Below are 26317 nucleotides of genomic sequence, written 5' to 3'. Positions count from 1 at the left end.
GCCTTATTCTAAAATTGATAAACTAGACAAAGCAAACCATAATGACAAAGCAAAAACAGTTTGAAAAAAATAAATAATGAAATATCACATTTACATAAGTATTCAGACCCTTTACTCAGTACTTTGTTGTAGCACCTTTGGCAGCGATTACAGCCTTGAGTCATCTTGGGTATGACGCTACAAGCTTTGCACACCTGGATTTTGGGAGTTTCTCCCATTCTTCTCTGCAGATGCTCTCAAACTGTCAGGTTGGATGGGGAGCGTCGTTGCACAGCTATTTTCTCTCCAGAGATGTTTGATCGGGTTCAAGTCCAGGCCACTCAAGGACATTCAGAGACTTGTTCCGAAGCCACTCCTGCGTTGTCTTGGCTGTGTGCTTAGGGTCGTTGTCCTGTTGGAAGATGAACCTTCACCCCAGTCTGAGGTCCTGAGCGCTCTGGAGCAGGTTTTCATCAAGGATCTCTCTGTACTTTGCTCCGTTCATCTTTCCCTCGATCCTGACTAGTCTCCCAGTACCTGCCGCTGAAAAACATCCCCACAGCATGATGCTGCCACCACCATGCTTCACCGTAGGGATGGTGCCAGCTTTCTTCCAGATGTGGCGCTTGGCATTCAGGCCAAAGAGTTCAAACTTGGTTTCATCAGACTGATGAGTAGCTTCCGTCTGGCCACTCTACCATAAAGGACTGATTGGTGGAGCGCTGCAGAGATGGTTGTCCTTCTGGAAGGTTGTTCCATCTCCACAGTGGAACTCTGGAGTTCTGACATGCACTGTCAAATGTGGAACATTATATAGACAGGTGTGTGCCTTTCCAAATCATGTCCAATCAATTGAATTTACCACAGATGGACTCCAATCAAGTTGTTGAAACATCTCAAGGATGATCAATGGAAACAGGATGCAACTGAGCTCAATTTCGAGTCTCATAGCAAAGGGTCTGAATACTTCTGTACATTTGCAAATATTTCAAAAAAACAGTTTTCGCTTTGTCATTATGGGGTATTGTGTGTAGACTGAGGAAGAAAATAATTGTATGCATTTTAGAATAAGGCTATAACGTAACAAAATGTGGAAAAAGTGAAGGGGTCTGAATACTTTCCGAACGCACTGTATAGACACCTATGTTTGAATAACATCAACTATATGTAGGCTACTGAGCTTGTCTGATGCTTTAAGCACTGCGATTAAAAATGAAGACACAAATTACTAAAGGAGGGAGCCAGAGATCAATATAGCCAAACCAGAAGTAGAAAAAAAAAAAAACGGTACCCGACCCAACCCCCCTCCTCCCGCTGTGGCCTTCGCAGATTCTGCCGTTACGTTCCTGAAGTTTCCGGTAATAGGCCACACCAACTTTTCCATTTGGAGTGCCAAGTTATTGTACCATTTGCCAGTTATGATTTTTATATGCGCATTTTCGTGGAACAGTTTCATTTTAGTTATAATAAAGTCTTCATATCTCAAAATCAATGTAATTCGGTTATTCATAATTCTATCTAAATTAAAGTGATACAAATCTAAAAGTAACTTCTATTACCAATATGTAAAAATAGCCTACATAAAGACAAAAAATAAAACATTGTAGCCTGCAGTTAGAAAAAAATCCTGATAAAAATACAAATCCTATAAATCACATTTGCAGACAGGCTATGCGTAGCCAGAAACTTCAAACATTGTATCAACTATTAACTTGGTCCGGCTGAAGCTCGTGCTAGCAAACTTGCAACATTGTATAAAATATTCTGGGCCCTCAGAGTTTCCGTGCCAGTGAGCCATTGACAGACACAGCTGTAGGCTATTTGCGCAAGGGATAAGAAGTAATCAGGTATGGCTTTTTTATGATGTTTCCACCGGAAAGGAAGAGAGCTAGAAAGATTTTTCAAATAGGCTACTTTGAGGAACCATTGTCATTCTCAATGGATGTAAAAACAGACGTTGTTTACTTGCTGTTTGAGGCGAAGAAAAAAATCATTTGAGAAGCTCCACAGTGATGGTGAGTTAAGACAATCAGAAATAGTATCACATTTGCACACAGGCCAGGTAGCCTAGGCCTACTTCTATGCGTAATCACTTGCGTGTCCTTACTCGAGATTGACAGGAGCGCTCCAAACAAAAGACAATGAATAAATGGACAACTTGTAAAATAAATTAAATAAACCAAAACTTTTCTAACAAGTGTAGCCTAGGTTGTGCTGTCTGCAAACAACATGTCCACTCCTACAATGACAATGGTAAAACTGTAATAATATATTGAATGCATTAACAAAAATTACCGTAACCAAACAAACATTGTACTACTGGTGTGCCTCCGCAATGGATTAGTCCACTCAGACAGGCGTGAATCAGACCGGTGTCTCGTGTGCCATAACATATTTAATATATATTTGCCACTGCTCGACTAATAAAATATTGGTCGACCAACAGCATATCGACCAAACAATCGACCAGTTGATTAAATTGGTCAGCCCTACTGGACTCTAACGATTTTCCGGGCCTTCCTTTCACACCACCCTCTGTAGCGCCATGCGATCGAGGGCGGTGCGGTTGCCACACCAAGCAGTGAAGCAGCCAATTAAGATGCTCTCAATGGTGCAGATGTAGAACTTTCTTTAGGATTTTGAAGGCCCATGCCAAACTGTTTCAACCTCCTGAGGGATAAGACGCGCTGTCGCGCCTTCTTCACAATTGTGTGCGTGGACCATTTTAAGTCCTTAGTGATTTGGACACAGAGGATCTTTAAGCGCTCGACCCGCTCAACTGCAGCCCCGTCGATGTGGGTGGTGGCGTGCTCGCCCACCTGTTTCCTGTAGTCCACGATCAGCTCCTTGGTCTTACTGACGTTGAGGTAGAGGTTGTTGTCCGGCACCACACTGCCAGGTCACCTGACCTCCTCCCTTTTAGGCTGTCTCATCATCGCAGGTGATCTGGCCTACCACCGTCGTGTCGTCAGCAAACTTGATGATTGAGTTGGAGCCATTCGTGGCCATGCAGTCGTGGGTGAACAGGGAGTACAGTATGGGACTAAGCCCACACCCCTGCGGGGCCCCCGTGTTGAGGGTCAGCGTGGCGGAGGTGATGTTGCCTACCCTCACCACCTGGGATCAGCCCGTCAGGTAGTAAAAGATCCAGTTGCAGAGGGAGGTGTTCAGTCCTAGTGTCCTAAGCTTGGTGACGAGCTGGAGGGAACAATGGTGTTTAACGCAAAACTGTAGTCAATGAACGGCATTCTCACATAGGTATTCCTTTTATGTAGGTGGTTGAGGGCAGTGTGGAGTGCAATTGAGATTGCGTCTATGCAAATTGGAGTGGGTCTAAGGTGTCTGCGATGATGGAGTTGGTGTGCCATAACCAGCCTTTCAAAGCACTTCATGATTACATATGTGAGTGCTACAGGGCGGTAGTCATTGTGGCATGAAGCCTTAGAACTCTTGGGAACAGGAATGATGCTGGTCAGCATAAGACATGTGGGGATTACAGACTGGGACAAGGAGAGGTTGAAAATGACAGTGAATATGCCTGCCAGCTGTTCAGTGCATTCTCTGACAACATGCCTTGGAATACTGTCCTGCCTTGCAAGTGTTGCCCTGATTAAAGCCCTTACTCACGTCAACCTCGGAGTTCGAGATCACCCAGTCCTCTGGGTCGGTGGGGGCCCTCACGCACGGCATGGTGTTATATCTTCTGGTAGAGAGAGGCATCGTTGGATAGATCACGGCTGGGTCTTCCTTTGTAATCCGTAATGCCACACGCGGCGGGCGTCGGCGCCTGTGTAATATGATTCCACCTTATTCTTATATTGTCCTTTAACTCGCTTGATGACTCGGTGGAGGTCCTTGCGGGACTTCTTGTACTTGTTCCTGTCCTCAGGTCGTCTGCGATATCCCTTACCTTTAGCTTAGCGCCAACCTCTGTGTTATTCCAAGGCCTTTGATTGGGGAAGCAGCGAACCTTCAATGTGGGGACAATGTCGCCGATGCATTTCCTAATGAAGCCAGTGACGGAGGTGGTTAGCTCGTTGATGTTATTGGCAGAGTCTCGTAACATATTCCTAGCAAAGCAGTCCTGTAGCATAATCTCTGATTCTGATGACAATTTCTCAACGGAGCGAGTCATGGGTACTTTGAGCTTCTGCTTGTAAACAGGAATACGAAGTCAACCTGATTTGCTGAATGGGGGACGAGGGAGGGCCTTGTAGTCTAGGACTGTATTGCCCCTAGTGGCGAAGGAGACGTGTTGAAGGAAGTTGGGCATCACGTGTCTTAATGACGCAGAATAAAAAAATCCCACAAGAAAACGCCGGCAACAAGGAAAGCAGCATCCGGGTGCAAGTTTTCCTGCTTGTTTATAGCCTCATATAGTTCGTTAGGTTCCAGCTTGTTATTTTACTTGTTCTGAGGTGGAATGTATACAACAGTCACGATAACAGCTAAAAACTCTTGGGAGGTAGAAGGATCAGCATTTGACCATCAGGTATTCCAAGACAGGTGAACAATCGGTCAAGACTTCCACTGCACTCGAGTTGGCACAACATTTGTTGTTGATGAAGACGCAAACCCCTCCCCCTCTCGATTTTCCTGACTCCACTGTCCTGTCCGCTCTATGGAGAATCCATCGAGTTGGATAGCAATGTGGGGGGGGGGGTTCTCCGAAAGCAAGGTTTCAAAAATATTGCAATTAAGATAGTCCCGTTGGTAGCAAAGCCGTGATCGGAGGTCATCCATCTTATTAACAAGTGACTGTACATTGGCCAATAGAATGGAGGGAAGAGGGGGATGGTTTTCCTTTCGCCTTAATCGCGCAAGGACTCCCCCCCCCTCTTGCCTCTGTAATGCCTGCGTTTTCTCTTGGATACCCCGAAGATTGGGTCGGAATTACAGAAAGAGTCCAGGGCAGATGAGTCGAAGTTGAAGCCAGAATTGGCGTAAATAACTGCCAACCTGATGTTCAAAAGTTATTGTCGGTTATAAGAAATGATAGCTGATACATTGTGAAAATAAATTACAAATACAGTGAGGGAAAAAAGTATTTAATCCCCTGCTGATTTTGTATGTTTGCCCACTGACAAAGAAATGATCAGTCTATAATTTTAATGGTAGGTTTATTTGAACAGTGAGAGACAATAACAACAAAAAAATCCAGAAAAACGCATGTAAAATTTCTTATAAATTGATTTGCATTTTAATGAGGGAAATAAGTATTTGACCCCTCTGCAAAACATTACTTAGTACTTGGTGGCAAAACACTTGTTGGCAATCACAGAGGTCAGACGTTTCTTGTAGTTGGCCACCAGGTTTGCACACATCTCAGGAGGGATTTTGTCCCACTCCTCTTTGCAGATCTTCTCCAAGTCATTAAGGTTTCGAGGCTGATGTTTGGCAACTCGAACCTTCAGCTCCCTCCACAGATTTTCTATGGGATTAAGGTCTGGAGACTGGCTAGGCCACTCCAGGACCTTAATGTGCTTCTTCTTGAGCCACTTCTTTGTTGCCTTGGCCGTGTGTTTTGGGTCATTGTCATGTTGGAATACCCATCCACGACCCCTTTTCAATGCCCTGGCTGAGGGAAGGAGGTTCTCACCCAAGATTTGACGGTACATGGCCCCGTCCATCGTCCCTTTGATGCGGTGAAGTTGTCCTGTTCCCTTAGCAGAAAAACACCCCCAAAGCATAATGTTTCCACCTCCATGTTTGAGGGTGGGGATGGTGTTCTTGGGGTCATAGGCAGCATTCCTCCTCCTCCAAACACGGCGAGTTGAGTTGATGCCAAAGAGCTCGAATCTGATTACAACACTTTAACCCAGTTCTCCTCTGAATCATTCAGATGTTCATTGGCAAACTTCAGACGGGCATGTATATGTACTTTCTTGAGCAGGGGGACCTTGCGGGCGCTGCAGGATTTCAGTCCTTCACGGCGTAGTGTGTTACCAATTGTTTTCTTGGTGACTATGGTCCCAGTTGCCTTGAGATCATTGACAAGATCCTCCCATGTAGTTCTGGGCTGATTCCTCACCATTCTCATGATCATTGCAACTCCACGAGGTGAGATCTTGCATGGAGCCCCAGGCCGAGGGAGATTGACAGTTATTTTGTGTTTCTTCCATTTGCGAATAATCGCACCAACTGTTGTCACATCTCACCAAGCTGCTTGGCGATGGTCTTGTAGCCCATTCCAGCCTTGTGTAGGTCTACAATCTTGTCCCTGACATCCTTGGAGAGCTCTTTGGTCTTGGCCATGGTGGAGAGTTTGGAATCTGATTGATTGATTGCTTCTGTGGACAGGTGTCTTTTATACAGGTAACAAGCTGAGATTAGGAGCACTCCCTTTAAGAGTGTGCTCCTAATCTCAGCTCGTTACCTGTATAAAAGACACCTGGGAGCCAGAAATCTTTCTGATTGAGAGGGGGTCAAATACTTATTTCCCTCATTAAAATGCAGATCAATTTATGACATTTTTGACATGCGTTTTTCTGGATTTTTGTGTTGTTATTCTGTCTCTCACTTTTCAAATAAACCTACCATTAAAATTATAGACTGATAATTTCTTTGTCAGTGGGCATACGTATAAAATCAGCAGGGGATCAAATACTTTTTTCCCTCACTGTAAAAGCCAAAATAATCACAAAATAGCAAAGTTGGATTAGAGATCGCAACATGGAGGCCATACAGTATGGCGCCATCTTTGTGTTTTCAGTGAGCAACTACAGAGGGAAAACTGAAGAGCACAGGGAAGACAAAGTTAGACGACCACCACTGGCTCCAAAAACAAAAAGCAATAACCAATATTTATATAACCCCAGACTTTCATATTCTACATTAAGCAGGAAGAGGAGCATATAATATCTCTGTGACACGAGTACAAAATACACTTTAAGAGAGCAGGAGTGTATTAGTGCCAACAGCACCCAGGCCCTCTAATGCAACACAGAGCCGCAAGGCATTAAACAGTAAGTCTTGGCTTGTTCTAACTCCGCGGCAGAAAGAGAAATAGAGAGGAGAAATCGGAGTCTCCCCAAAGGCCTGGTTATCGTACCAGGCTTCTCACAGTGATAATTCAGTCTGGGAAGGGTCTACTGCGTTTGGCCTCGGGAGGCAGAAGAAGAGCACCACAACCAAAACAACATGTTCTTTTTGGTTCTGGAGTCTGTACCTGCCAGATTGGGTTTCTCCTGGCAGTGTTGGATAACTGGCTAATATAGAGCCCAGGGCCCTGTTCAACAGAAAACAACAACTATTTTGGGCAAATTCAGTACCTCATCGTTGGCCTCATTAGGGAGAGAACAAGAAACAACAAAACATGTTTCTCCTGGTTTTGTACAAGACATATGGGGTTCCCTCTATTCTCAAGTGCAGGGATACCAAATTGGCTAACAGAGAGCCCTGGATCCTGTTCAGTAGGGCACACCGTAGCAAAACGTTTTGCAACGGTAAACTAGAATCTGGTCATTCTTATTGGACAATTTCAAGTAGTACCTCCCCATTTCAGAATGTTTTAAAACATTTTCGCCCAACTGAAGTTGACCCTGACTGATGTGCCTGCTGCTCCAACCAGGCCACTAGCCCTGGGCAAGCCCTGGGGCAGGAGAAGAGGGAGTCTAGAACTAAAGGCAACTATACATGAACGTGACAGCTAAATGAATAAATTGCTCGAAGCGGTGTAGAAAAGTATGAATATTTTTTTCAGATATCTCAAAATGAATTTCTTATTACAGATTCAATATGCAACCCCCATCATAGCAAGGGGAGCTTAGCAACAGTTTGCTTAGATTCTGTGTGGAATTCTCAAAACAAGCCAATCCAAGCACCAGCACCACAATCACCTAAGAAAATACAATTCCATTTACTTAAAATCTGAGAAAGGGGACAATTACTCTAAAGAGGAACGTTCTTGCTGATTGTTTGGGTGGCGGGTAGCCGAAGGAAATGAGCTGGCAGAGACACGAAGAACTAACGCCTCGGCATGCACAAGTGTTTGGCTTCATATGACACTTCAACCAGACAGCATACAGGGCCAGATATAAATGAGAGAGGCTGGAGGGGAATTTTTCATTAAAGCCATGAAAGAGAAAATAAAACTAGAGAGAAAGAGAGCGGGGAGAAAAAGAAAAAGGATTGAGAGGGAAAGAGAGAAAAGAGAAGAGTGGGAAAGTAGCATTCGAGGTGTAGAACTGGAAATCCTCAGTGGCGTGTCCAGATTTGGCAAAGATGCGTGGTGTGACCGACATGGAGTGAAGGAGAGCGTCTGGCCTTCTGTGTTACTGGGAGCACCTTGGAGAGTGGAGGGACGGAGGAGTGATGGAGACGGGGGAGAGAGAGAAACCCTGGCCTCAATGACCCAAAGAACCAGCCATGGGGCTACTCTACACCGAGGCTGTGTCCCCTACCCTCCATTAGCCACAGTGCCAGACCTTACCCAAACCCCTTTCCCCTCAACTTAGCCAAACCTCTCCCCAATCCCCCCCCCCCACCTCTAGTACTCACCCTGGCAGGACTTGCCGGCCTGGCAGTGGGTCATGTGGTTGAGGACGTTCTTCATGGTGCGGCAGTGTGGCAGGGCGCAGGCCCGCACCTCCCCATTGGCCTGCTCGCGCCGCTGGCACTTGTGGGCGTGGAGCAGAAGCACCAGCTGCTGCTGGATCAGTTTGCGCTTCTCCGGGTCGGCCGTGGGGCCAGAGACGGAGACACTGCCAGGTACGGGGACCATGCCCACCGATGGCACCTGCTGCCCGGGCTGCTGCTGGGACTGGGGAGGGAGAGGGGTGGAGGATGGAGGAAAGAGGGGGAAGGGGGGAGAAAAGAGGAATATGCTTAAGAACCTTGTCTAAGTCATCAAATTAATTGTACCTAACTACATTGACATCAGAGGGTTCCAGGATCGATGCAAAGCCTTGGCATTTGCACATAACATACAGAGACAACGGGAAACACTCTTTAACAAAAGAAGCAGTGCACTATATAGGGAATAGGGTGGCAGACTAGGTGTGTGGACAGGAGGACTCACCAGGTTTGGCACGCTGGTGACAGCGGTGAGGGCTGCTGCCTTGTTCTGAAGCTGCTGGGGGTTCACCCCCTGTCCTGGCCCCCCCTGGCCGTACTGACCACCAAACGGACTGCCACCGTTACTGCCCAGGCCCAACTGAAAGAAGGAAGAGGAGAGAGGGGAAGGAGAGAAATGGAGAGGGGAGAAAATGGAAGAGGAAAGAGACAAAAATCTGTAAAAAAGCATTTCAAAACACAGTCCATGCTAGTAACTAAGTCGCTCTGGATAAGAACTTCAGCTAAATGACCAAAATGTAAATGTATCAAGTGTCAATTCCATTTCGCCAAGCACACAAGAAACCCAAGTCTCAAAACATGGAAAATGCTCCCAGCATCAATTTGTCTTCTCCAATTCTGCACCAATTTGTCAACAAGCAGCTCTCCCAGTGAGGTCTACGCCATTCACAGCTCGTACATGGTGCCATTATAGCTCTGCCAACTTGGTCCCACCACAACCCTGCTAGTGCCAACAAAGCTCAGACATAGCCCCACACCACAACTGCCAGAGTTTGAGCTGCAGGCTGAGGAGCCAGAGGGCCTTAACTGCATCCCTCCTCCTCCTTCCCACTTTCTCCCTCAGCACTCCCTCCAACATATCCCTTCATCTCCATCTACAATCACCCCAGCTCTCTCTTTTCTAATTCTCCTATCCGCTTTCCGCAATCACTTCAGCCAGAGAGGCCCCAACATCCCTCCTTCCCTCAGAGTCCCTTCTATCCTTCTCTCTCCTTCTCCCTCTCTGATCCCATGCAGCAGGCAGGCTTAAACCACACCAGGCACCAGCCCCCCCAACATCCCCCTTCCCTCCCTCCATCCTTCCTTCCCCCAGGCACAGTTCCCCCCCCCCCCCCCCCCCCCCCCCCCCCCCCCCGGGCCGTTGACAGCGCTCCAGCAGACCAGATAAAAAGACCCAGCTGAGGCAACCAGAAACCAGCAGCTTAACACACACACACACAGCTGAAGAGAGTCGTCGTCCCCCCCCCCACCTCACCTCCCTCTATCTTTCTGTCCCTCGCCGACAAACTCCACACAGACAAGCACTGAAAAGTACCCTCCATGCTCTCCACACACACCTCCTCCTCCTCTTTCTGACACACTTATCACAGCAGCCAGCTCTGCTTTGATTCTTGCCACTCCACTGCCAGAAAAGAGACACAGAGGAGTTTATTTAGCTTGTCTGGCCCTGCACATAGATTACCCCCTTTCTTTCTATCCCTCCCTCGCTCCCTCTTCTCCATTCCTCCTTTCACACTCACCCCCTTATTCTGCGTCTGATAAAGTGATTTACTGCCCAATGGTAGGGCAGAGAGCCAGAGAAAGAGGAAAAGATTGGGATCACACACGCGCCCAGAAAGAATTTACAACCTCGGATAATGCAAAGACAATAAACCACACACACACACAATAACAAAGACCATCACCTGGCTGCCTCTTCTCACTGCACTCAGTGACCAGACCATCACCATGAAGACGCATTTTCTCTATGCCCCTCTCTCCAAAACAACTAAACTACCACCAATACGCTCTCTTTCAGTCTCTCTCTCTCTAGCCCCTCTACCAGTCTCTCTCACACCCAAATCAAACTACTACAGGTTCTCTCAGCATACTGGTCTCCATGTAAACACACAAATATAAACACTTTTAAGACCCCCTCTCTGTGTTGTGGTTACAGACGCTCACTAGACAGCAGAGAAAGCAGAATGGATGGTTTCCTATTGGTTTCTTGTGAAACCACATAAGAGCAATGTCACTGAGGCTTAGGTAAACTATACCTAGCGCTACACACACTGTTATAATCAACTCTAGAATCCCCTACAGACAGTGACTGAGCAGAAGATGATAATGTTAACTCAAGATCAGTACATAGCAGTTTGGTAGAACTAGAATTCTAGTTCTAATTCTGTAGGCAGAGCTTGCAATTGAATAATGCTGCCAACTAATGGCTAATGTCTTTAAAAAACTGACTCAAGCCAATAGGCTACCAGCTTGCCACTTGTACAGCCCATTGTGCAAAAAGAGAGCAGTTAGGAGTCTGCAGTGCTATTGTTAGAGCTGTTTTTATAGTCCTCCAAGGCCACTGTGGCGCGCTGTTAGAAATGTATCATCCCGTTAGAAACAAAGACCAGGCGTTTTAACGAGAGGCTACGGTGCTTCTCACCACTAATTAATTGGGCAATTAAGCAGTGAATTAAGCCCAGTAAAAACCTAAGCACCGGCTTGGTGTCAAACACAATCAGAGGCAGCATCAGACATTAGTGTAGTAGAACTAGGCACAGGGGAGGCTGGCTAAGTGGAGCCTGGTCCCAGATCTGTTTAGGGACCATAGGAAGGGGCAAGACAAGACTAACATATCTGGGACCAGGCTATGGCTCATGCTGCGTTCACTTCATGTCGGAGTGATCGGAGGAACGACTTGTCTACTTGGAGCGTTAACGTGCTCGGAAGGAACACAATCTTTTTGTTGCTATTTTCAGTGGTGCGTGGCATCAGAGTTCAGCGTGTGGGAAAGATCGGGGTCCAGAGATCATACCCGAGTTTCCTAGTCGTAATTACGAGTTGGTGGGGTGTTCACATGCATTTTCCCAGTAGGAAGGTCGTATTTACGAGTTCCCGACATGACGTGAACGCGGCATAAGTGTCTGAATCTTTCAAAATGGTTTGGCTTCTGTGGAGGGCATTTATTAGTCTCAAACATGGCAGATTTAGTACCCAGCAGTATCAGAGAGCTATCACCCAATCAGTATGGATCTGCTCTACACAGTGCCAAAGTGCCAAAGCTGAGAATGCATGGATGATCCTGTACAAATGATGATTCAACACACACAAACCAGAGCTATAAAGAGATATCGCTTCTCTCTGACCATTTGGCACATTCAAGACCTCTCTTTCTCTCTGTCGCAGACACACATTTCATACATGCCTCTCTATGACTCAGTGTGTGTGTGTGTGTGTCTGTCTGCGTCTCTCATCCGTGACTCACCTTGTTCATGTTGCCCGCCTGCTGGGTGGCGGCCGCAGCGCTGAAGGTGGCAGCGCCCATCTGCTGCCCGCCCTGCTGTGTGAGGGTCTCTGCCAACGAGCTGCCCGCTCCTCCTCCTGGTGCCCCCTGCATAGCCTGGTACTGCCCCCGGCCTCGTCCACCTCCAGGAACCAGCCCCAGTCCTCCGTTCATCACCTGGCCCGGCTGGTGCTGCCCACCCTGGGCTAACATCCCGGCGTGGCCCCCCAGAGACTGGTTGAAGTTCTGTCCGGTCCCCGCTTTCGGCGACCCTTGACCCAAGGCGCTCTTCCCAAGTGCTGCACCCAGCTGACCCCCCATGACGCCGGGCTGAGTTCCTCCTCCAGCACCCCCGGTGAGACCCGAGGTGCTACCCGCCCGGAGGAGCTCTGACAGCTGCTTGTGCTTGGCCACTGCGTCCGGGACCATGGAGCCCAGAGGTCCAGGACCCCCAGGGTTGGTGTTACCCCCATTGGAGGACATGGCGCCACCCATCATACCCCCCAGGCCAGAGCCTCCGTTGGGGATCAGCTCGTCTGGCAGGTCGTTCTCCAGGTCGTCCCATGATAAGGAGCCTAGGTCCACTGTAGAAGAGGAGGAAGAGGAGGAGAGAGAAAAACAGGTTAATAATATGGATTGACTGACAACAATTTAAATATCTCTGTCTGTGTAACTGCCATTGAAGTACAGTATCAGCCAGCCTATCGCAGACCTGCCAACCTTAAAGAATTGTTATGAGTACCATTTCAGCGCAGTGGCGGCACCCCCGGGTCCCACAACGGCACGTGTGCGACACCACATTGCTCATATCACGCCTGGCGTGGTCCTTTTTTTGTCTAATAATGTGGCAGAAGGCTGCCTCAGTAGGAATGGTAGGCTATAGATTTATGGGTACTTGGTAATTAGCTGCTCTTCAAGAGATAACTAGAAATACGTTTAAACGTACTATCAGGGCTCAGGTTGTGCTGATGTAGGCCTAAGGTTCAGTAGGGGGTAAGTCCAGCGAATGTCAGTCAACTTCCCCTTAGGAAGTTGGAGCATTTGGCATTTTTGAAAAACCTGTAACTGCCATTACCTGAAACCTAGAGTCTTAAATTATATCAAACAATGTAGCCAACACAGAAGTATTGTGTTTGATCCTAAATTATATTGAGGTGGTCTCAATTACAAATTTTTCTAGGTTTAATTTAGGGGTAATGGTTATTCTAATTCATAATTAATGTGTGTGCCTTTATGTGGATATAGTGAAAACGTACATTGGCTTCTTAATTTTGTTTAGGGAGAGAATTCTAAATAATTAAATCACTGGATGCAATGTAGTAGCTTACTGTAGGCTATCTGGTATATGAAACAACTGAACTAAGCCTTTATGAGCTAGTTTCAGATCTACATCCCTGACCTAGTCCAAGTTAGGTCTGACTACTAGGCTACCATTCATTCAACATGCCTTGTCATTGGTGAACTGACTATTATAACATCTATTATCACATCATTACTGTTGACATGAACTAAGCAGACCAGACCCAGCTGCTATCGCATTGGTGTCTATGGGATAGCCACCCCCTTAAGTAGTGGTCCTCTGTAGCTCAGCTGGTAGAGCACGGCGCTTGTAATGCCAAGGTAGTGGGTTCGATCCCCGGGACCACCCGTACACAAAAAAATGTATGCACGTATGACTGTAAGTCGCTTTGGATAAAAGCGTCTGCTAAATGGCATATTATATTATTATATTATTAAGTAGACAGGAACTGACAATGTTTTTGCAATGGTAAATGGCCTGAATGAACTCTTCATTTTCTACCATCTTTGATAGTACTATGACTACGGGGGGGTGGGCCGGAGCTAAAGAGATGTTTTCTCCTTGCTCAAGTCCTCTGATTGGCTCAGCTCCAACTTCAGACGGTTGAGTCAAAAACCACAATGTGCCAACTAGAAGCCTATTTTTGTGTATTTTAGGGACGTTTTTCGTACCAGCGTACTTTGACCACAAATTGTGTGCATGCATGGTACGCAAAATACGTTCAGGTTGGCAGGTCTGCTATCACTCCCAATTCCATCTCCCAGCCCATTCACCTAACTCTTTATTCTATCGCAATGTGCTAATGAACTAATGTGCTAACTAAGTAGCGCTGCTTGGTGAGTCTACTGCTGAACCACAACACACAGTGAAGCAGCAGAAAAGCAGGAGGGAGGGAGGATGATATTTAAGCAGAGTGATAAATGAGGGTGTTGGTGCCACCTGACAAACACAGTTAACAGTTAGTCAGGCAGTGAAAATACAGCATCTCTCAAGGGATGGGGGCAAGCGTATTTGGGTAACACTGTCAGGAAGCGTGTTTTGACACAGTTAAACAGGCAGCGAAAATACATAATCACTGTATCACTCAATGTTGGTTCCCCATAGGGAAGGGAGAAGAGTATTTGGGTAACACTGTCAGGAAGTGTGACTGGGAATTGTGGCGGAGGGAGACAGTTGAAGACATGACGGGATGAGAATCAGTGGATAAAACAAATTAACCTAAACAGAACCTGCTTATTAGATTTCTGCGGGGCCGCGGAAATTGACTTGAGGGTTAATATAATGCAGTTATGGATTTTAACTGGATTTCAGGTGGTGGTCAGGGATGCATTGTGTGCAGATTTTTCTTCTCAGCCTGGACGCAAATCAGGCTACCGAAAGCGCATACAGTGGACGACATCATCAGCACTCCTCCCACAAGTCTCCAGAAAAAATGCGTTCCTAGAGTGTGACAAACGTGTTTGCTGGCCTCATAAATGCAAGTCAGCTAGCTAATATTTAGAAAAATAAATAAATGTTTGTCTAGAGTTATGCTACCTGTTTGCAATCCCTTTAGCATTGCATGCAGAGGTTAGCTGGCTAGTTACGAACTGCCATCAGTTGTTGTTTTATCATATTTTTCCTATTCCACCGTTTGTATACATGCATTTTATTATAGTCTGGGAAAAGGGAATCCGGACACACTGTGGACACAGTAGACACATTTAAATGTAGGTGTAGATGCATGACACGTTCAGAATTCCATGATCAGCTCTCTGATCAGAATACTAAAGTTGCATGAACTGTCTAGACACGGCCAATGGCTAATATGCCTTTGTTTGTAGTGGTATCGAGTTTCGTGATACTAAACCTGGTAAATCTCCCGAGTGGCGCAGTGGTCTAAGGCACTGCATCGCAGTGCTAACTGTGCCACTAGAGATCCTGGTTCGAATCAAGGCTCTGTCGTAGCCGGCCGCGACCGGGAGACTCATGGGCGGCGCACAATTGGCCCAGCGTCGTCCAGGGTAGGGGAGGGAATGGCCGGCAGGGATGTAGCTCAGTTGATAGAGCATGGCGTTTGCAACGCCAGGGTTGTGGGTTCGATTCCCACGGGGGGCCAGTATAAAAAAAAAAATGTATTCACTAACTGTAAGTCGCTCTGGATAAGAGCGTCTGCTAAATGACTAAAATGTAATGTATCGTGTCGAAGTCAACATTCTGGTATCGTGACAAGACTACTCTCCAGCAGCCCACTCTTTCATTTGCTCCCACAATCTCTCAAGACTGGTATATAGCCCTGGCTCTACCACTTCCTCAAGCACCCTCCTTTTCTACTCGCTCTGTTCTTTCCCTCTAGTTCTCTCCATCCAGCTCTTCCTTCTTTCACTTGCTCTCACCACTACTTCTCCCTCGCTTTCCCACTCTCTAGGTTCTCTGCCACTTGCTCTCACCACTTCTCCCTCTAGGTTCTTCGCTCAGTCTCTAGCTCCATCCAGCTGTATACTCTCTGCAAAGCTTAGTGGCTGAGGCAAGCAGTGAGTGGAGTGGCACAGTGTTCTGTCAGAGCCAGGCGCCTTCACACACACGCACATACACAATGTCCCGGTCAGTCAATTCACCAAGTCAAGCATGGCTTATTTTCACAGCATGCGCGAGCCGAGCACACACACACACACACACACACACACACTCCTTCTCCTACATCTCCCTCTTACACTTCACACACACACACTACGTCTCCGGAGTGGCGCAGTGGTCTAAGGCACTGCATCGCAGTGCTAGCTGTGCCACTAGAGATCCTGGTTCGAATCCAGGCTCTGTCGTAGCCGGCCGCGACCGGGAGACCCATGGGGCGGCGCGCAATTGGCCCAGCGTCGTCCAGGGTAGGGGAGGGAATGGCCGGCAGGGATGTAGCTCAGTTGATAGAGCATGGTGTTTGCAACGCCAGGGTTGTGGGTTCGATTCCCACAGGGGGTATGAATTTTTTTTATGTATGCACTAACTGTAAGTCGCTCTGGATAAGAGCGTCTGCTAAATGACTAAAAAAAAGTACTTTCTGTCCCCCCAGATACACACACACACACACACACACACCTCTGCCATCCTTTGAGCAGCAGGGAGCTGGCGATGGGATCTGTGCTGACTTTATATTTCCTGGCTGGAGTGGATTGCAAGAGCGCGAAATGGAGCAAGAGGAGTGTCCATTTCAACACAAAGGGGCTAATGACCCAGCTAAACCAGATGTCAAAGCTTGGAGACTAGCAAAACTAAGCTATTCAGGCACCACCCTTCCTTCTCCAAAACCATTCACCCAAATGAATTGAACTGATCTTAAAAGTGCTTTTCAGGTATTCAGAGGGGACTTCAACTTGGTGGATGAACAAGTATTGTTTGCTTGGGTGAGAATTTGGGGTACTTTCTACTAGAGCTGGGACAATAAACCAAAGATTACTGACACCGACATTGCCATCCTCTTACCGAAGCATTTTGCTTACATCGGTAGTTTCCGGTGATTTTGCTACACAACGTCCTGTAGATTGTTCTTAAACCATTGGTCAACAGTAATATATGCATTGTGTTGATTCCTGCTATGAAAAATAGTTTTCAAAGCAACTACTGTTGTTCTAGTTAGTGAAGAGAATCACAGCTTTCTGTGAGTATATCATGCATTTCTCACCTCTTAATATTGAGTTAATGGCACCACTTTTCAATCGGAGTAGGCTGTAGTTAGTATGTTTTTTATTTATTTTATGTGCCCACATAGCGGAGCGCGCCATTTGCAGTAAATAGACCTACATCAAGTAACCTAGCCTAGGCCTAGCGCTGGAAAAATGTTTTAGGACATTGTGTTTTAAATTCCCACTTCCTCAGGTGTTGAATAATGTTGCCTATATAGGCCAATATGCACAAAGATGTCGGCAAATCCTCTGAAGAGCCAAAATTAAATCTGAATATTTTTGTCCATGTCGCCCAGCTCCATTTTCCATAAATGCTACGTACCAAAAATTATACAGAGTTGTTCGGCAAAACAAAATGTAATGCAAGACAATGGCTCCAGACAAACATTTTCCCCTCACTAACTTTTTCAGTTGGTGGCACAAGGCCATGATTTGGTCGCACCAATTTTATTTGATGCCGTCACGCAATAGAAAAAATGTGTGATCATCTTATCATGTCATTCACAATGCTTTATTATGAGGTGTAATAGACTACTGAGATGGTATTCAATAAATAAGTTATTTCATCTAACATGTCAATGCAGGAATGCATGATTCAAGATATTTTGATGTACAACCTAATAAAAGTGATTGTCATGAATTTTGGGTTGACAATTATGCTATTGTTATATTTTACTGTTAAAATAGGGCTCTATAATGTTATTTTGTTCAACAGAGATTAATTTGCCTACATCTTTATGTGCACTAATATCATAGCCTAATTTATTTGGGGCTAATTCACCACCTGAGTAAGTGGAAACACAATACACATTAGCTAGATCGCCAACTCTAAATACCCACTGCTGGTGTATTAATTTAACAGTAAATTCAATGTCCTAAAAAAACGTTGCAGCCTAGGCTTACTACCCAATGAGGCCTGCAATCGCAATGGCCGATGCCATATCAAATATCTTGGTTCTAAAGTAGTTGCTATAGAGCTATTAATATTAATAATTGAGAGGAAAAAAGTATACCTACAAAAATCTGAGAATCTCCTATTCAACAGGGTCAGTAATTGCTTCCAAAGCTGTGTTTTTCCCGCAATTGGATTTTAAAATGTTACAGCCTACAATCACAACACATTTTATTTCTCCCGGGGCACAGGGGGAGAGGGAGTGAGTGGCTTGCTTATCAGCAGCAGGCCCCAGCGAAACAGGGGCAGGGCAGATAATTTTACTACAGGAATTGTGAGGATAATGCACATTACTGTTTGACCAAATCATGGTTTTAGTAGCCTGAAAAAATATGAGGTTTGGACTGAAGTGAGCATGTAATGCGACCAGTTAAAAACGTAACTTGCGACAAGTCATAAATGTTCACAGTCTGGAGCCCTGGAAGACAACTGTCGTCATCAATTTTCTTTAGCGATAGTTTCTTACTCCTCATCACGCCATCCATATCCACAGCATCTTTTTCCCTGTCCGTCTTTCATTCTTCCCTCCCTCTCTCTTTTCAAGCTGAGAACTCACAGATGTGAGTGGGAGACGCAAAAATGGCAATATCTGCTAACAGCGGACAGATTGGTTTAAAATGAGAGGAAACAGTGAGGCTTAAATATAACGGCTTAAAACGCGTGAAGTGACTGCCGACTGGCATTTAAAACTGCCAATTAGGCTGTAATATGGACCAGGCTCAGCCGGCGCAAAAAGACGCAGTCGTAAGTGCTTTCCTGGGGGTGGGTGGGTGACAACCCATTTGCCCCCCTCCTCGGAGGTTCCATTAGTAAGTGCGTCATGAGTGTGTGTGTGTGACGGGTGGGCCCTAAATGTGCCATTAGGAGCAGGGAGTGTGCTGACGGAGGGGAGGGGGAGGGCTCCTCTCGTTAAAGCAGTGGAATGGAATACCAAGCTAGTCATAGTAGTCTGCCCCAGTATCTGTGTGTTAGAGATTTTGACGATGAGTACGATGCATCTCAGATTTAAACTCCCATTAGACACCTCTGCAAGCATTATGTTTAAATACGTTTGTTACTCACCAAATATCAAGTTTCGATGAGCAACCATCTTAGTTTACTCCCATTACAGCATGTACTTCCAAAAAGTCTAAATACAAATTTACAAGCAACTGAATAAAATCCTATTCGGCACTTTCATTACTGCCACCTACAGGTCGGAAGTCTAAAACAGCTCAATACATTTGAAGTGCCGAAGAGGCAATTGTTCGGTAGCTTGTCAATTTTTATTTAGACCTTTTTTGGAAGTACATAGCTACCGGCCGTAACGGGAGTAAATTAAGATAGTTGATAATTGAAACTCACATTTTGGTGAGTAACAAATGTATTTTGACAGAGCTGTCTAATGGGAGTTTGAGCTTCCTAGGCGTTAAAGGGAAACACGTCATACTCATCTAAATCTCTAACGCACAGATACTGGGGCAAGTAGAGTCATAATACTTGCCAGGAACCTCACGATACAATATCACAATACTTAAGTGCCGATACATAGTGATTTTCAGGATTCTATATGTATTGCGATTAGATAGGGTGATTTTAATGCGATTTGATGTTCCAAACATATTGCTCACTGAAAATATTAGGAACACTTGCTCTTTCCATTACATAGACTGACTAGGTGAAAGCTATGATCCCTTATTGATGTCACTTGTTAAATACACTTCAAAATCAGTGTAGATGAATGGGAGGAGACAGGTTCAATAATTATTTTTAAGCCTGGAGACAATTGAGTCATGGATTGTGTATGTGTGCCATTCAGAGGGTGAATGGGCAAGACAACATATTTAAGTGCCTGTAGGTACCAGGCCCACCGGTTTGAGTGTGTCAAGAACTGCCACACTGCTGGGTTTTTCACGCTCAACAGTTTACCGTGTGTATCAAGAATGGTCCACCACCTAAAGTACAACCAGCCAACTTGACATCTGTGGGAAGCATTGGAGTCAACATGGGCCAGCATCCCTGTGGAACGCTTTCGACACCTTGTAGAGTCCATGCCCCAACGAATTGAGGCTGTTCTGAGGGCAAAAGGTGGTGTAACTCAATATTAGGAAGGTGTTCCTAATGTTTTGTACACTCAGTGTACTGCATGTATGCTGCAGAGACAACATGAGAAAACAAGTTGTGATCAGTCATAAAAGTGCTGAAAACATGTTGGCTCACTATTTTAAAAAGGTTGAGGACAAGCTACAGGATTAAAAATACAGGCGTTTTGGCGCAGGTACAGCCGAGTAGCGCTAGCTAATGCTACCTACAGTAGCAAAATATATATATTTTTAATTTAACAAATTGACACTGAGTCAAATATCGATATAACATCATCCCAAAATAATATTGTGATATATCAATGTTTAGATTCCTCCCCCCATCACCATTTAACACTAATCGTCATTAGTTATTGCTGATTTCACAATTCGACTCAAACGGATACAAATTAGCTTGTTTTTGATTAAATTTGTACTTTGGGATAGTAATTTCTGAATGAGTTAATCTGAATAAGCAGAGCTATGCCTCTTCACTGACAACTCAAGAGAATGACAGACGAGATATAAACCAAGCCAGTAAATAGCCAGCAAACAATGAACCAAACTCCTTCCCTCCAACTACCTTTATGCACGACTCCAACACCATCATTCAGTTTGCCGACGACACAACAGTGGTAGGCCTGATCACCGACAACGATGAGACAGCCTATAGGGAGGAGGTCAGAGACCTGGCCGTGTGGTGCCAGGACAACAACCTCTCCCTCAACGTGACCAAGACAAAGGAGATGATTGTGGACTACAGGAAAAAAAAGAGGACTGAGCACGCCCCCATTCTCATCGACGGGGCTGTAGTGGAACAGGTTGAGAGCTTCAAGTTCCTTGGTGTCCACATCACCAACGAACTATCATGGTCCAAACACACCAAGACAGTCGTGAAGAGGGCACGACAAAGCCTATTCCCCCTCAGGAGACTGAAAAGATTTGGCATGGGTCCTCAGATCCTCAAATTATACAGCTGCACCATCGAGAGCATCCTGACTGGTTGCATCACCGCCTGGTATGGCAACTGCTTGGCCTCCGACCGCAAGGCACTACAGAGGGTAGTGCGTACGGCCCAGTACATCACTGGGGCCAAGCTTCCTGCCATCCAGGACCTCTATACCAGGCGGTGTCAGAGGAAGGCCCTCAAAATTGTCAAAGACTCCAGCCACCCTAGTCATTGACTGTTCTCTCTGCTACCGCACGGCAAGCGGTACCGGAGTGCCAAGTCTAGGTCCAAAAGACTTCTCAACAGCTTCTACCCCCAAGCCATAAGACTCCTGAACAGCTAATCATGGCTACCCGGACTATTTGCACTGCCCCCCCACCCCATCCTTTTACGCTGCTGCTACTCTGTTAATTATTTATGCATAGTCACTTTAACTCTACCCACATGTACATATTACTTCAACTACCTCAACTAGCCGGTGCCCCCGCACATTGACTCTGCAACGGTACCCCCCTGTATATATAGCCTCCCTACTGTTATTTTATTTTACTTCTGCTCTTTTTTTTCTCAACACTTTTTTTTGTTGTTGTTTTATTTTTACTTTTTTTGTTAAAAATAAATGCACTGTTGGTTAAGGGCTGTAAGTAAGCATTTCACTGTAATGTCTGCACCTGTTGTATTCGGCGCATGTGACCAATACATTTTGATTTGATTTGATTTGCTATGGTGCTGCTCAACACACATGGCTTACTACAACAGCCTGCCTTGAGAGTAGCTGCTGAGGTCAAAAGTAGCTAAGCCTAGAGCTGGCTACATCAAGACCTGGGCAACGTGTGCACTAGTACAGCACACACCCACTGACTAAAGTATTGGTGATGAGGGGAATTGAAGGGGGAGGGGGCAAAGGGACCCTGCTGGGGTGACAGATGGCCTGAATAGGGGGTGAGAGGGGCGCGTGTTTGCACTCGGTCACTTCAATGAAAGGCGTATCCCCCCACACCCCTTCATCAAGGGAGTGGTGTGCAACCCAAACTGGGCCTCTGGGCCCCCACGGCAGAAGGCAGGGACCTAAAGTCAAGGCAGGGGATGCTCCTACGGGGCTCTTCAGGCATGACTGCAGACACTAAGGGAGAAATCGCACCCCTTGTCTGGGGTAATTTACTGCTAATAGCCCCTAGTGTTTCCACAATAATGATTTAGCAGGGGTTGGATGCGTTTGGGGGTTTCGCAATGGATTATGTGTAGGGGGGGGGGGGTTACCTCTGCCATGTGCAGCTGGACAAATCATGGACATCTGACTCAGCAGATGTGTTGCATTGGTTATTATGTCTCTGTTGCCAATACAGTGAAAGAGGCATGGTGCATTCACACCTCCAATCCTAACATTCTGGTTCAGTAACTTTTTACCTAGAACATTTGAAAGAGGTAGGCCCAACAGGTGTATTCAATCAGCACTGGGACACCCATATGAACAAATATGGAACATGATATAGCAATGAAAAGTGACAACTGTCAAGATATTGGGACATAACACTGCATTTTATCACATTGACACAACATGCAATCAAATGCATGACAGTGTGGGACTGGGACATGATAGGCCTATGGTTAAATTACTTGAATCTGACCATGGCATCAGAGTTGGCCTACTCTGAGCCAATATTCTCAGCCAGTTAGGCATGCAGCATGGTGCAAAACTGTGCCTAAACTGTTTCTGCAGATAGAGGCCTGCTATCAAGATGTTTGATGAAGGTACACATGAACAGAATTTAGCCCCCAGCAGAGTCCCCAATCCCTATCATAACGTCATTACATTTTGATAGGGGTGTAGTTTTCAACCCAGTATCTGACATGATTTAGGCCAGGGATGGGCAACTCCAGTCCTCAGGGGGCAGAGGGGAAACATACCTGATTAAACTAATTGCATTCTAAACTGAAGACCATGATTAGTTGATTATTGGAGTCAGGTGTGTTAGCTTGGGAAAAAGTGACACCAATCAGGCCCCCGAGGACTTGAGTTGCCCATCCCTGATTTAGGCCATCACCAATTACATTTTGACAAGTATGCTGCTGCTTTGCGCTGAAGGGTAGCCATGTTGACATAGCAGATCACGCAAATGCTAAACATGTCTCTAGCTGGGCATCTAAGCATTAGCTAGTTAAGTGTTACATTAGTTAACGTTAGCCTTTATAAAAACTAAAATAACTAGTCCTGTTTTCCAACAAGTGAGAAATGACAGGGATTGACGCGTAACGTTGGCAACAAAGTTTTGTTAGCGGCCAAGCTAACTAACGTTGGCTAACTGCTTTGTACAGCCGTTTGAATGACCAAAAGTCAGTTGAATGAATAACTAGTTAACGTTAGCTAGCTAAATATCTGGACACAAAGAACAAGTCATACAAAACGAATAACATCTTACTAACTCAAGTAACTAGGAGGTTAGCAGTTGGTTTGTGGGCCTTCCTTACCTGGTCCATCTGACGCTGACAGCGCAGGTGAATTCAGTTTCGGTCGCTTTGAGTTGGGAGGTCCGACGTCGAGCAGGTTTTCAGCCATTGTGATTTTTTGTGGATTTCTTATTTAATTATTTGAAAAAGGAAGTTCCTGGGACAGAAAAAGTTGTTCTGACAACCTCCACCTTTCTTTCTCTAGTTAGCACGTTAGCAAGCAGTTTGCTCGCTAACGTTGGCTAACTGGCTAATTTTCTAGCAGTGAGGGAGTGTGATAATTTCAAAAAAGATGCAACAGCGCCCCGCTTCGCCACCGCCATTCACCCCATGATAATCCAACAACCAACACCCACATTATCGTTAAATAACTCCAATAAAAATATTTCCCATGAAAAATGTACGTTAAATTTTAATCTAAAAACATTCACATGGATTCTTGTATTCCTTTCCCATAAATCGTTAATTTTAGATGTTCAAACAGGCCATTTTTATGACGTAAAATTTCTTAATGCAAAAATTGTTTGAAGCTCCATAAAATGCATAACTGCAAAAAAATCATATTTTAGCAAAATTGTCAGTAAGAAGCTGTCTCTTCTCCGGTTACCCCCTGTAAACAATACTGCTCCAAACGGCGATAGGGGCTCGAGCGCCGCACTTGAGGGGAAATCAGATATACGGGATTTCTTGCCGACGACGACCGATCGAATTCCCGTTTTTTCGTCAAAAATACTTCAGAAAAGGTGAAAATACTTCGTTTTCAGAGGAAGTATGCCGTCAAACCTCGGTTTGGATGCTCAATTTCTAAATTAAAATTTGTGATCTACCGAAATCCTAATTCCGAGCCACGACAAGATGGCGGCTGTTGATTCCTTCGATACAAAAAGTTTTTTTTCCCTTTTCCAGATAGACTGTAGAGGGGGAGGGGTCGCGCAATCACGCCCTACGTAAACCTATGGTAAAAGCTTCGGCGTGCGTCACACGAAATTCGCCTAAAATTCCGCTACGGGGCGGTACGAGACCTTGTGAGGATTAATTTTCCCAGTAATAACTTGGTATTAAATAGGCTATGGATTCTTCACGTCAATATCTCTGTTGTAAAGGAAGGCAGTGCAATGCATTGCAAAGGAGAAATAACATTAGTGAATTCTTCAATAAATAGGCTGCCATGTTGGATATAAAAAACATACTAAAATGTGTGGATCAATGCATCTAGGCCTAAGTCTATCTGATCAGTCTTCTCTAACATGAAATATGGCTAAAATTAAGATGACACAAGTAAACAAAAGTTTGGTTCCTTTAATTTCTGTACTTACACACTGGCCTCATCTCTCCTGTGTATGTTGGCACACGATGCTGCTTTCCCCCTCCTATCCCTCAAACAACCTTTTTAGTCATTTAGCAGACGCTCTTATCCAGAGCGACTTACAGTTAGTGCATACATTTTCATACTGGCCCCCCGTGGGAAACGAACCCACAACCCTGGCGTTGCAAGCACCACGCTCTACCAACTGAGCTACAGGGGACTACGTACAACCCCCTCCATGTCCATCTTCTTTTAATAAATGGCAGTGTGTTGGACTTTGGAGTGTCTAATAAGCCTAATAGGCCTCTCCATCAACATCAGGCTCTTGAGTTAAGGAACAAAATATATTACTATTGTACTTATGCTAGTTGCAGGGGACTGTCTCAGTTGTCATTGTATTGGTAGTTGTCATAATTATGGTAGAAATATTGCTGCACTTGCAGCATCTAAAATACTTCCTTCTTTGACAAGCTCTTGAAAGATCATAGGTAACATATCACTCACACAGTCACCCAGACAGCAAGGCAGACAACAAAACAGTTTGATATTGAAGTGTTCTCCTGTTAATTGATTTTCACAAAAAGTCCAAATCTAGCACAGGCACATGTACAAAAAGTTGAAACAAAATCATAAATGTGACATCAAATACATATTGCATATGTACATACATACACAGTGAGTGCCTTGTGCAAATGTATACATATTATGTTCATCGTGTTTTAAAATGATACATTGGCTATGGTTAATGTGCACAATAACAAATAAACAAACAAAATGGCACACTGACTGATTGAAAAAGGAAAACAAAAACAAGCAAAAAACACAATAACATCTCAGATCAACAAATGAAAACACTTTTTGCTTTTTTGAATATATACAGTGGCTTGAGAAAGTATTCACCCCCTTGGCATTTTTCCTATTTTGTTGCCTTATAACCTGGAATTAAAATGGATTTTTTTCAGGGTTTGTATCAATTGATTTACACAACATGCCTACCACTTTGAAGATGCAAAATATTTTTATTGTGAAACAAACAAGAAATAAGACAAAAAAACTGAAAACTTGGGCGTGCATAACCCCCCCCCCCCCCCTCAATTTTAGTCTCATCTGACCAGAGTACCTTCTTTCATTTGTTTGGGGAGTCTCCTACATGCCTTTTGGCGAACAACAAACGTGTTTGCTTATTTTTTTCTTTAAGCAATGGTTTTTTTCTGGCCACTCTTCCGTAAAGCCCAGCTCTGTGGAGTGTATGGCTTCAAGTGGTCCTATGGACAGATACTCCAATCTCCGCTGTGGAGCTTTGCAGCTCCTTCAGGGTTATCTTTGGTCTCTTTGTTGCCTCTCTGATTTATGCCCTCCTTGCCTGGTCCATGAGTTTTGGTGGGCAGCCCTCTCTTGGCAGGTTTGTTGTGGTGCCATATTCGTAAAAATTTTTAATAATGGATTTAATGGTGCTCCGTGGGATGTTCAAAGTTTCTGATATTTTTTTATAACCCAACCCTGATCTGTACTTCTCCACAACTTTGTCCCTGACCTGTTTGGAGAGCTCTTTGGCCTTCATGGTGCCGCTTGCTTGGTGGTGCCCCTTGCTTAGTGGTGTTGCAGACTCTGG

General features: G+C 45.2%; 1 protein-coding gene across 1 annotated transcript in view; it reads right to left on the bottom strand.

Annotated features, from left to right (window-relative positions):
- LOC311119126 (CREB-binding protein-like) overlaps positions 1-24258 on the bottom strand; it is a 49832-nt gene extending 25574 nt beyond the window's left edge. The window contains exons 1-4 of the mRNA XM_084193872.1: positions 23421-24258; positions 12017-12618; positions 8999-9133; positions 8479-8740 (exon numbers count right to left, since the gene is read on the bottom strand). Coding sequence (XP_084049998.1) covers positions 8479-8740; positions 8999-9133; positions 12017-12618; positions 23421-23508 — 1087 coding nt within the window. The 5' untranslated portion in view covers positions 23509-24258. The remainder of the gene's footprint in view (positions 1-8478; positions 8741-8998; positions 9134-12016; positions 12619-23420) is intronic.
- Positions 24259-26317: the final 2059 nt, after the last annotated feature.

Source organism: Coregonus lavaretus, assembly GCF_964263955.1.
Source record: "Coregonus lavaretus genome assembly, contig: HAP1_SCAFFOLD_408, whole genome shotgun sequence".
Taxonomy (NCBI): Eukaryota; Metazoa; Chordata; class Actinopteri; order Salmoniformes; family Salmonidae; genus Coregonus; species Coregonus lavaretus.
The sequence above is the reverse complement of the archived record's forward strand: the minus strand, read 5'-3'. Positions and strand labels throughout refer to the sequence as shown.